This window comes from Gekko japonicus, unplaced genomic scaffold (genome assembly GCF_001447785.1).
Source record: "Gekko japonicus isolate JY-2015 unplaced genomic scaffold, Gekko_japonicus_V1.1 scaffold34, whole genome shotgun sequence".
Classification (NCBI taxonomy): Eukaryota; Metazoa; Chordata; class Lepidosauria; order Squamata; family Gekkonidae; genus Gekko; species Gekko japonicus.
Genome location: NW_015173673.1, coordinates 1,113,575 through 1,126,510, shown reverse-complemented (window position 1 = coordinate 1,126,510; position 12,936 = coordinate 1,113,575). Strand labels below are relative to the sequence as shown.

General features: G+C 43.0%; 1 protein-coding gene across 6 annotated transcripts in view; it reads right to left on the bottom strand.

Annotated features, from left to right (window-relative positions):
• ERC1 (ELKS/RAB6-interacting/CAST family member 1) overlaps window positions 1-12,936 on the bottom strand; it is a 296,094-nt gene that overhangs the window by 50,781 nt on the left and 232,377 nt on the right. For all 6 annotated transcript variants that reach the window (XM_015422884.1, XM_015422885.1, XM_015422886.1 and 3 more), the window contains one exon: window positions 10,724-10,868. In XM_015422884.1, the coding sequence (XP_015278370.1) occupies window positions 10,724-10,868 (145 nt within the window). The remainder of the gene's footprint in view (window positions 1-10,723; window positions 10,869-12,936) is intronic.

Below are 12,936 nucleotides of genomic sequence, written 5' to 3'. Positions count from 1 at the left end.
GGCTTCTAATGTCCTGGCCCCACTGGTGGACCTCCTGATGGCACTGGTATTTCTGGCCACTGTGTGATACAGAGTGTTGGACTGGATGGGCCTTTGGCCTGATCCAACATTGGCATCTCTTATGTTCTTATGTTCTTAAAGATTTTATTCAGCACAGTCAATTGCTGATTAATATCATTGTGTTGTTCCATCACCGGCTTGAGCATATCCGCCAGGAGTTTGAGGACATCTGCTCCCTCTTCCGGTCTCGGACTCTGCCCGCCCAGCTTCGTTTTAAACTTTCTCTGCTGGGCCGCCATCTTTCTTGTTTTGTTTACAGTTTCTGCCGCTTCCCCACAACTCTGAAAACTCGCCAAATGACTTCGCAATTCAGGTAAGTCTCTCAAAACACTTTCGGTTTACTTCCTCCCCTCTCCCCCTTTGTGTCTTAACCGCTCATTCGCAAAAGAGGCGTCCCTCTTTGCAATCTCTGTTTCCAATCGCGCGCGCGGGGGGGAATCGCTTTTCAAACTATGTTTTTATTCAGAACTCACGTTCATTGATGGCCAGTTTATCTGACCATGCTCAGTTTTATGCCATTCCCCTCGATCTCTGGCGCTTGTCCCGGTCAGTCCAGCTTATGCCCAAAGGCCACTCAGCGACTGAACCGTCGGGGCGGAGGGGAGCCTCAAATCTCCAGCATTACGCCATTGGCTACCCCTCAAAAGCCCCCTGGCCTGGAGCCTATCGCAAAGGCTCCGCAGGGGTGTCACTTGCAGTGGCACCCCTCCAGGCCGCTGGTGTGCGATTCACCCTCCTCCATTGTGAGGAGAGCGTCCGCCATTGCTGTTCCGTTGACCGGAAGATTATTTCAGTATTCTGAAGTAGAAGTTTAGGCATCTGGAAATATTGTGGAGAAAGGTAGAACGGATGGTCAAAAAAGAGCTAATCTGAATACAGATTTCCTCAAGTCTCCCAGGCAATGGATTCTTCTAATGGCAGTCCAATATAACTCACTGAAATCTAACCCTGCCTCCTTCTGGGATATGAAAAAGGACAGCAAAGAATGTAAAAGTTCCTCTGGATACTTATAGCTTCTACACAGAGCAAAGTTTAAATAATGCACGTGTAATTTAACATCAACAGTTACAGAAATTTAGTATCTTGTTACTGAAATGAAAGGTTAAGAAACAGGGCTTTGTAAAAGATGGGGGGGGGAGAATGCAAGAAGATGCTAATGTGTTTAATACAAAAAAGTATATCTTGCCTTTCCATACAACCAAACAGTTAATTAAAATACAGTCATATTAAAATAATAACAATTAAAACAAGACCAAAATACTTCTCTCAGTCCACAGATAGCTCTAAGATACCTGCAAAAGAAGTGGTTTGCACTGCTTACAAAAGCTAACAGAGAAGACGTCCTCTGGAAACCTTTTCCAGAGAAAAGGGACTATAGCTGAGAATGTTCTCAACCTGTCTGAGGAAGTTCATATCTGTTGGGCAGAGACCTGAGAGAAGAAGCTGCTCTGAAAACCTGAGCAGGCACACCAAATTTATACAAGGATTGAGCCCAGAAACAAATAAGAAGGCAATTAAGAGGTTTCTTTTTTCCAAAATAGATATAATGTGCTCTCAGCACTTGCACGTTAATAAATGACCCACAGTGCTAGCTTAAGTTTCAGAGTTGCCTTTATTTATTTGTATTTATTTATTAAATTTATACCCCACCCTACCCCGCAAGCGGGTAGCCCCATGTAGAACATGTTACGGTAGTACAGAGCTATATATTTATAAAAGTTTGGGTAAATGTGGCTAAGTCAGTTGAGTTTAGAAGGGAAAAATGCTTCTTGATTGGCATAAGCAAAAACTGCATCATGTGGCACATGAAAAAACAAGGTGGGTTCCAAGACTACTCCTAATTTTTTCACTTGATCTGTTGAGGAAGGTTAATTTCACCCCATCCCACAGGGAGATCAACCCCTTCTAGATTATCAGCTTTCCCCACAGTCACCTCTGTCTGGATTCCAGCTTGTTTGTTCTCATTCGCTTCACCATACAGTTAGCAGAATCCACAGTGAAATTAGAGGGTGATCCAAAAAAACTGTTAGTCATAACAATAATATTATACAGCATTTCGAAGTATCTTAAATGTTTTCTGTACGTTTTCTTTAAAATTCTATTGAGGGGCTGAGTACTGATATTCCCAAGCAGCAGATAACTGACAAACACTGAGTGGGTTACGTTAAGGACGCAAAATACAACTTTGAACCAGGGACTTCATGGTTCACAGCTCAGTAATAAGAAGCAGGGACCTTATGAAGAATCCTGCGAAAGAGTCACAATTTGGAAATCCTGCCTGAACCCCCTCAAACCTTCTCTTCTGAGATTCAATAAGGTCTCAGGTGCTAGAGCAGAGTGATTTCTTCCCTTTCACTCTTCTTTTAACTGACTTACAGCTGCTCTCCATAGTTTATTCTGGACCTTTTCCTCCACTGCTGTTAATATGCTCAGACCTTCTAATAAGAAAGGGAACGTTAAGTGCTCTTAGGTTCATTTGAAGTCACCAAATGTTGTGCAAAGGTTATGCACATAAGATCCACTGATTTCTAGAATTTATTTACTGAAATTATATAATGTTGACAAGGTGTTAGCATGCTTCCGTAATACTGTAAAATTATGAACAAAATACTAATATATATATAAATAATTCCAAGGAGGAGTGGAGAAGAGATGTTAATATAGTAATCAGCAGAATAAGGTGAGAACAGAAAACAGTTGAACCACTCAGAGACAAGGCAAATTGGAGAAACAAAGAGATGCCAATGTTGGATCAGGCCAAAGGCCCATCCAGTCCAACACTCTGTGTCACACAGTGGCTATGAACAAAATACTAATATATATATAAATAATTCCAAGGAGGAGTGGAGAAGAGATGTTAATATAGTAATCAGCAGAATAAGGTGAGAACAGAAAACAGTTGAACCACTCAGAGACAAGGCAAATTGGAGAAACATACAGACAATGCCAAATTACAGTCAGCAAAAGACCCAGGGGGAAATATTTTCACCTGTTGCCTAAAGCTCAAAAGGTGATCGTGCCAGGCAAACTGATGGGAAGAAATAATTCTCTAATGAAGAACCACTACTAAGTGAAGTCCTACCTTGAGCATTCATCCTCTTTGTTTCTGCACTGAAACCCTAGACTGCATCTCCATATATTATCAAATACTTCCAAGAATGCTCTAAATGAGGCACAACATCTAAGGCATACAATTAGAAGTATAAGAATAGCCATTAAAAAAACCTTTACAACATTTGAAGAAACACTTTCATACCAACCTATCAGAAAACAGGCACAGCATTCATTGCACTCGTAACCAATATAGACTTACCTCACCCATTTGACAATTGTCACCTTAAAGAGTCCACGCGCACACACACACATGCACATACACACATCCCAGCTAATGGTAGCAAAATAAAACAGCTGATGTGGAGAACACAGGGAAAGCAAGTGGAAGTCTTCCCTATATTAATAAGGTGGATAGTGGGGAAAGATAAGGAATAAATGTGGCTGCTATTAATTGTTTAGGAATCAGAGTTTCCCCTGCCTATTCCATTTATTTCTAATCCCATTTCTACTCTACTCTCTGTACTTCCTTAAATCAACTCACACAATCTTTTGGAATCCGCAAACAACCACAGATATTTATTATGGAATTCATTTGCCAAATTAATTCTGCCAAGTGGACTATGATAAAAATACTCGCATAATATTAAACTGACCCTGCATGTTTTCATCTGCTGGAGGTCTGCCAGTGAGAACTGTCCACTGATTATGACCTTATTTTCTTAGCCACAAGAATGAGCGATGGGTAGAAGCAATCACAGTTCCAACCCTTGGCAAATAAGATTCACTTAATTATGGAAGAAAACCCTTAAATATGTGCCAAAGGAGAGTTTTTGAAGCCATAACCATACAAGGCAATAACAGACTAAACATTTGGTTTGAATATTCATGTCATATTTAGCTCTTCTTTTGCCTAAATTTCCTATTGGTTCTTACACTGAGATATAGACTTAGCTATGAACCAGGGGACTTGTAGTTCAAATTTAATCTCTACAATGAGCTCTTACTAGGTGGCAGGGCTTTTTTTGTAGAAAACGCCCAGCAGGAACTCATTAGCATAATAGGCCACACCCAACTGTAGACACTCATTAGCATATTTGGCCACACCCCTGACCATACAACTCATTAGCATATTAGGCCACACCCCATGCCTCCCCTTGGCTTGCCCAGGCACCCTATAGCTGTGGGGTGCCCAGGCAAACCAGCCCTTGGACAGACCAGGGAAGGCATGGGGAGACATTTAAATGCTTCCCTGATCCTTCCAGGCCCCCCCCCAGCCTGCCTGCCTTGGAGTCGCCGGGGAGGGTGTTGCTCTCCAGGCCTTCCCTCTGTAGCCGCACACGCAGAGGTTTTGGCTGTAGTGGGCGTGGCCAACTCTGGAGCCAGCCGGAACTCCGTTCCTGTGCGTTCCTGCCCAAAAATAGCCCTGCTAGGTGGTCTTATGAAAAACCACTACCTTTTCAGTCTTAGCTCATTTGTAATGTGAGGGATTGATGTAAAATTACTGAGATAATATACAAGAAGTGATCTGAACTCTAACGCTCCACATCACTTACTGTAACCAGATCAAGAATCATACTGAGCAGGGCATTCTCTGTTGGGGCACACAGTTTTTAAATTATCTGAGAATTATCCAAATGAAAACCTGACTGTCGCAGTCAGTATTGTCTTTTCAGTCTGGCAGAGGCTCTCCAGAGTCTCAGGCAGAGCTCTTTCACATTACCTACAGCCTGATACTTACTGGGAATGCTGGAGAAAGAACCCTGGACCTTCCGCATGTGAAGCAGATGCTCTACCACTGAGCCATGGCCCCTCTCTATCCTCCTATGTAATTTCTGCATTGTTTAATGAATTGTGTTAATGCTTATGCTTTGTTTCAGCTCTGCTGAGATTTTGGCTTGGTTTCAGATTTCTGCAATCCAAAATCTACTGCATAATTTATTGGATGCCCCATCCTGTTGATTGTACTGATTTATACTGTGTAATTCGCTTTGAGTCTTAGTGAGAAAGGCAGACTATAATGTAAATAAAACAAACAAACAGGCACAAAATACTTGGCAGCGAAGTGGAAGATGGCTCCCATTCATAGGTTGAACTGTCATCTCCCAATGCAAATAGGTTATTTTCAGTCAATACCACTCACAGCTGACATTATGCGTTGAACCTACATTTATCACTGCTGATTAAAATGATGCATGGGAAGCTGTGTCCTTTGAAATTTTATCAACATTTCTCCAAGAAGAACAGACAACTGGATGTCCTCAAGTTGTGTTCACTTAAGCCCAGCCCAAAAGACACTCTGTTTTGGAGGGTGATACCCTAGCAAGTCTAATACTCCATTTATTTACTTTCTGGAACAGTGGTCCCATTTTAAGAATTCTTCAAATGCCAACAAAGATACAGGCAGGGCTAAGTGACACCTAAAATGCTTATGATGGGGAACCTTTGAAACCTAAAACAAAAAGACATCACAACAGAGTCTGTTGTGGCTTCTATGGACAACCATAAGCTGCAGAACAGGACTATAAACTCTGAAAATAACTTATTAGAGTTTGAGAAATATGTTGTATGATCTATTTAGTAGATAAATTGCATTGAAACAAGCCAACTTATGTGAATTTACACTAATTCCAGAATGGGTGCCTCTCCACATGTATAGCAGAACTATGACTTACAATCCAAGTGCACTCACTAGCACATCTGGACTTTGTTAGACAGCCTTCAGTACTGTTTTGCTGAAGCAGGCCTGCCCCCCCCCCCTTGACAAGGAGGCCTCTCAACCACTATTTCACTATCAACCAATTGAGACGGCTAAATATCTTGGGAGCAGTTAAACTGGGGCCACAATATATGGTGACACTTGCACCTCATCCTTGCAACGATACAGGAAATACAGTGTGAACACTGACAACCAATGTGGAACAGGCAGCTCAGTTTACTTGGATGGCCTGGTCAATGCTTTGTTACAAATTCATTTCTGTAGTAGCTCATTCCTGTAGCAACCAGCCTAGGAACTTTAAATTAAAACAACACTAATACCATATCCTCTTTCTGAAAAACTTCTCCTCATCCAAGCTTAAGCACACACACATACACCCTGAAATTAAAGAAACAGAATGCCTTTGGCAAAACTCTTTCCTTCTCTTTAACAGTAACCAATCTGCTACTTGAGTGGGTGGGAAAAGGATACTGTGTAAGGAATTAAAACAGAGAACCTGGATGAAGAGACTCATCACAGAATTCCTTCCTGGGTTGATCAATGTAGCTCATTCAATGAAGTATTTAAGTTTGACGTGCAAAAACCCTAAAAACTGAGGTGAATCAATTTTTCGACTAATTTGTTCCTCTCAACGATAACTGCTAATGTGCTGTGCTTTAAGCAATCTGACCTGGTTGAGTGAATCCTGCAGGCTTGCACACACTATCCTTCCACTCTAAGCTCGATGCAATGTTACCTTTGTTCATATCTCAGATAAAGTTACCTTTGCACCAGTGTTCTGATTACTGGATCTTAAGTAAATGACGTTTGAAGTAACAAGTGGAAGCCTACCTTCCATAATCAAAACCAAATGCACTTTACAGAGAGTCAATGTTTGTTAGTAAAGGGATTCATAAATCAAAGCTTATCGGGGGGGAAAGTCACAGCATAGGGGATCAGGGCATTGGTCCATCTAGCCTTGCATTTTGCCTTCCAGAGGAACTCAGCTCCAAAACAGTTCACAAGCAGGGCAAGGTGATGATAGCTAGCCTCCAGCACTAATCAGCTAAAGGTATACCAGATCTGAGGAATGAACTTAGGCTTTTGGTTATAAGATCCATTGAAAGATATTAGACACTTCCATTCACTATTAGATTTCTTTAAAAAACTACACATTCCACACCAGTACAAGTAATATCATAGTTGATTTATCTGAGGTACGAACAAAGTATTTTTCCTGCCTGACAAAACTCTTAGTGGCTTATGGAGATTGCAGGAAGCTAATTTATACCAAATTAGACCAAGATTAGTACTGTTTATTCTGACAGGCAGACAGGCCCGTAGCTACCACAGAGCCCACGGGGCCTGGCCCCTTAGTGGGTTTTTGGGCCTCCCTCCCTGAGCCTTGGCTGCCCCTCCCTCCTGATTGCCTGTCGGCAGAGAGGACAAGGGCAGCACAAGCAGCAGAGGCGGTGAGGCTGGGCCGAGAGATGCTTGCTGCCCTGCCGCCAGCAGCAGGTAAACCCAGCCAGGCAAGGCAAAGAAGCAAGTGGGCGTGCCAATGTGCCCAACATGCTACAGCTTCGTAGCCAGCCCAGCCACTGTATGTCCTGCCTCTCCTGGCCCCAGGAGGAAGCTGAGGGTGGAGGTCAGGCTGATCCTGGCGCAGCGACGCAGGAAGGGGCACTAGGGCTACTTGGGGAGGGAGGGAGCCAGATGCTCTACAGGGAAGGGCTGCCCTTGCTGGGGAGGAGGGAAGCTCCCCCCAATTTCATTAGCAGCCCCCCCCAAAGTCCCCTCACCAAAAAATCCCTAGCTACGGGCAGGGGCTGCTGGTCTGAATTTGAGACTGCTGTATTCTGGGCTGCCTTCACACTGGCCTTTTTCAGGGCCTTTAGATGCAAGAAGCTGATCCCGCCTTCCCAGCACAAACTCTCTGGCCAGCCCCCAGGCTGCAGGATGTCCCCATCCAATGGCCAATACGATGTCTGACCCTGAGGAGATCTAAGACCGATTAGGGAGGGCAGAGATCCCTTTTGAGCTTACGGACACCCCAGGTGGTCAGCCTTGCCTGGTCCCTGCCATCACAGACTATCTAGCCATCTGGTCCCATCCCGTCCGTCCGCTCATCCATGCTGATGGCACCTTCCTCACCAGATTTCAGTTTGCCAGTGTCATGCAGGCTGGCCTCCCCACTCCAGGTCCACTCTTGTCAGATCAGCACAACCACCTCAGCCAAGATTAGACTGCCCCCTCCTGCCTGCTTTCAGGCCATCAGTCAGTGGAATTCCTTTGCCTACGGGCCCCTACATCTGGCCAGGCCTTGCCACTAATACTCCTTTTTAGTTTCTGCAGGGAACACTGAGTTTGTCTGGATAGTCAGCCACAGTGGTGTTCAGTGGGTGGGCAACTACACATCAACAACTGGCTGGGGCACCTCATTGGGACTGGAAGGTTGGCTTCAGATCAAAGAGGAATGTGCTGAAACTCCCTCTGGCAGGCTGTCCTGTGTGTTGCCACCTGCTGGTGCCCTCCAGATGCCATTGTGGTTCACTAGGAAAAACGATCTGCCCAGCTGGAAACAGGTGGACCTTGCCTTAGCCATGGAAGCAGATCTTCAGTCTCTTTTTTCACACCTTCTGGGTATGCAGCTCTTCTGGTCAGAGCTGCTTGACAGATATGTCTGGTGGGGGCTGCCTCCCACAGCAAGGTTGATGACACCAGGAGGAAAATGATCAAGGTGGTGGGGCAGTTCATGGAGGTGGCAGATAGATCTGTAATTCTCCACCCATACATTTCCTTCAGGCAGCTCTGTTCAGAGCAGATAGCATGCAGCTCTCATCCTGGGAGCAGGACATTTGGCTTCATGGGATTTGCGACACCTTTCTTTCTTGGTTGCGGTAGTAGGAATTTTGGTGGGAGCTGGACAAGTTAAAGGACAAGCACTGTCCAGCTCTGGTGGCGGTTTCAGGCATTGGGCTGGATCCATTGGGGGAGAGGTATCTCCCCCAGTGGGACCCCCTTAAGGAGTCTTGGGGGTGGAGCTCTCCAGAAACATGCCCAGCTCAGGGACTGTTGCTCGACTCCATCCTCAAGTGGCAAAGGACCCATGCGGAGGCTGTGCCATTCCAGGTTTACCTACAGCAATTGGGCTGAGACTGGGGTTCCATTGATTAGCAGGTAGGTTGGGCAATGTCTAGATCCATGCCCTGTACCATGCCAATGCTCCTGCTGTAATCAATAGAGCTATGGCTTGTTCTACTCCACCTGGGTCTCTGTGTGCATCGGTTTCCCCTTTTCTCCTCCCTGCCTCCTTCCCCTGCCCTTAGGACTGCAATTCTGGCTGCAGTAGCTGTTTTCTGTTTTGAAGAGACTGCAAAACTATTTTCTTCTTTGCCATGCTGGGCAGGCTAATCACCTGACGGACTCAGAGCCCTTTATAAAGGGAGGCTTTAGTAGCAGTTACAAACCCCACAGTCTCCAGGGATGAAAACCCAAGAAGCTCATGACAGAAAAAACTACTGATAAGACTTTTGTTTCTATTTATGCATCAAGCTGGGACCTGCGGGATCACAGATTCCCATAACATTATAAATCTTTTCCCTCCTTATAATGGTGAGAAGGGACATCAAATGCCAAATCATATTTGATCAGTGTGATGAAATGAGAATATGCATTTTACATTAAACGTTGGATCTGAAAGGCTTTTGTTGGTGTATGGCCATCAGTGCAAAGTGACAGTATTAATGATCCTTCCAGTAAAGCTGAATAGTATAAAAAGTGTAAAGTTAGATTTCTGACCAGCTTTAATGCTGGTTTTTAACTATCGGAAAATAACTTAATTGAGCAAACTTTAAATATTTTATTTCAATATTAAATGTTAAGTGAAAAACCACTGCTACCAGAGGACCAATGCTTCAGAAGAAATCTTTAGTAGAAAGGGTCTTTGGCTCCAATTTGCTGCCTTTGGCAACAGAATAATTTAGTCATAATGGCAGTTAAAGTGAAGAAAACGGCAATGGTGATGATGGGCAGAGGCCCAAAATGGCTGTCCAAAGATGGCAGCTCTTATTAACAATCTGGCATACAAATGACGTAGGAAAAAAAAACTGGCACAACAACCACTTAGCTGAAATTAATCTAGAATGTTTCAAGTGCCTCCTACAGTTCTCTGAACAGAAAGTTTCCTTCCAGCAGTTCTCCAGTGTTTATATTACCTGGAGAAAGAAAAAGAAAAAAGACCATCTGGCTCACAAGTGTAAGATATCCCAAACACTGGGAATGAGGCAGCCTCTTTCCTGAAGATATCAATGACTTGTAGAAAGAGGATGTATTAAAAAGCTTTTCCTTCTATGAGTGAATTAACATTTTATTTCAGCAAGACCATGTGTTTATGGTGAACAGTTAGTATTTTCCTTAAAAATATACACCAACTGAAGATACTAAATGATAGGTTTTCCAGAGGTAAGCTCAGTTACCTGCTAGTATAGGCACGGTTGCACAAATAACTCATCTTAATGCAGAGTCTTTTCAAGAAAATGATGATCCTCCTCTATGGAAACTAGGCAACAGTGCCTCCAGATATTATTCTGTGCATACAACATTATTTGGCGCCCTCTTTTTGACTTAGTACATGCACGTGACTTGTCCATACCAAGGAACATACCACAGCTCTATGACAGTTTGGGGCATGCTGCTGTGTTGTGTGAGGAGGTGTGACGGCAGGAGCAACCCGCAGTTTTGCACAAGTGACTCTTTCATATAACAACATACAAATCAGGTAATAATCAAATCTAATGGCCATATGCCTAACAGTACAATCCTAAGCAGAGTTACACCCTTCTACATTCACTGAAGTCAACGGGAATGAAATGGTATGACTATGTTTAGGATTGCAGTGTAATTCTCTTATACCTGTTGCTTTAGCTGTTGCACCAAGCGGTCTTTCTCTCGTTTTAGGGCAGCCACTTCATCTTGGGTTTTTTTCTTGGAGGAAGAGAGCTCCAGCAAAGCAATGTTGGCATCTTTTTCACTAATGGCAGCCAGAAGGGCTTCTTGTCTGAAAAAGAAAGTATGAAAGGTTTATTTGCATTTGTGCTATCTAACATTTAAGTGTCCCCTGCCACATTCATACGTTTACAGAGTTTGTATCTGAAGTTGTATCAGATGTTGCTGAAATTCCAATAAAATGGGCTTGTAATAGAGAGTTCATCATTTTTAAAAGGCGAAGTGAGTCCCTTTTGACTCTCAGCTTTCCAATGGACACTACCCTTCAATGACTACTGTACATAGAAGATTTGAGACATATTTAGCATGAAGAGATGTATAACGAATCAGCTTACTTATGCAATAGCAAGATCAATTAAGCACTCTGTTGACTTTTACACTGTAACATACACTTCAGTAATATTACTATACAATCTCATGAAACAAACGTGTTACTATATGCATACAAGTATAATTATACAAAAATGCCTACTCCTCTGAAGAAAGTTAAAAACAGCAAAATTAACTGAAGACAAATAAAAACAAATAAAGTTCTTGTCATGCTTCTCAGATGTTCCCTCCAACCAGTAACACTTTTGTTTTATATTTATTAATTAATTTACAGCTAGGAGCTTCTACCTCTGAATCATCTCAAATTCCAAATGACGCAATTCATTGCTTTAAAGTATGGGCAGCTTCAATATATGTGTAAATATAAGTTTTTTGTTGGTTTTAACATTTTTTAAGATGTGATTTCACTATGTGTGCTTTAATGTGTTAGCCACTCTATGAGGGCAAGAAGGTGAGGTATAAATTTTGTTTTAAAAAAGTTCCAGGGGTTTGAACATGGACCCTCAAGACAGAGACCTAGTCTCATAAGTACTTTAGAATGAATGGATTCGGACCACAGAATTCTTCCAGAACAGAAGGAACAGCAGTATTCAACATCAGCAACTATGACTGACAAGTCCCTGGATTAACCAGGCCTGGTGTTACTACTAGAAACCTGGCCTTTTGGCAACTGTTGGGCCAACAGAGCAGCACTATCTATTTATTATACACTTTGGGCTTGAACTCAAGCCTTTGCTCTGCCTCTTGACAGATCCCTGAGGTCCCAAGTTTGGAGAGTTTATTCTCAAAGTCTAGATTAGCATATGGCTTGCCACACTTACATGTTTGCCTGTTTTCCCTCTAGAAGATGCATGTTCTCTGGATCAGCTATCAAAAAAGCACATCATTTCTAGAACACAGCAGCCCATGTTATTCTTTTTGCACTTAGTTTACACACATTTTAAGAAATCCTGTATCCACGCTTCTTGATAATCACAAAACAGAAGGAAAAAGATGCCAGACCACCAAAGAGCAAATCATTCCCCCCATCCTAACCCAAAGGTTAGGTTGTAAAAAGGTTCTGTTAAAGGTAAAAGCAGCCCTCCATTCAGGTGTTACCCTGAAGAGTCTTCAAACTGCATGTCTTCTCTAAAGACCACAAACTGTAACAAAACATTTTCTCTATACTAGAGAATTATGTAGTCATAAGACCAAGGTTTCCTTTTACCGACTGTGCAGAAACACTGTACACGATAGACATCAAATTGAACAAGCATCTCATGTTTGTTTTCCTAAGATATTTTAAATGTCTCATGATTGCTCATATTTTACAGATCGGAGCCTGCAGATTGTCACAATGCTAATGTAGTTCTCTTGCTAAAATAGCACCATACTACCTTCTATTTTCTTTCTGGTTTGTCTATTTTTATGTAGCCCACACTGTTGTTTTTTGCGTTCAAATCACATCTGATTTATGGCGACCCCAGAGGGTTTTCAAGGCAAGAGACCTTCAGGGGTGGTTCGCTATTGTCTGCCTCCACGTCACGACCCTGGTATTTCTTGATGGTCTCTCATGCAAATACTTGCCAGGGTTGGCCCTGCTTAGCTTCTGAGATCTGATGAGACTGGGCTCGCCTGGGCTATCCAGGTTAGGTATAGCCCACATTGACCAGTATGTTGTCCAATAAAGAGGAGGGAAGGAATCATGGTATAGCCCGATCTTGGAAGTTCTAGAAAGCGAAGCATGGTCAGTACTTGGAAATGAGACTACCAAGGAAGACTCTGCAGAGGGAGGCAATGGCAAACCACCA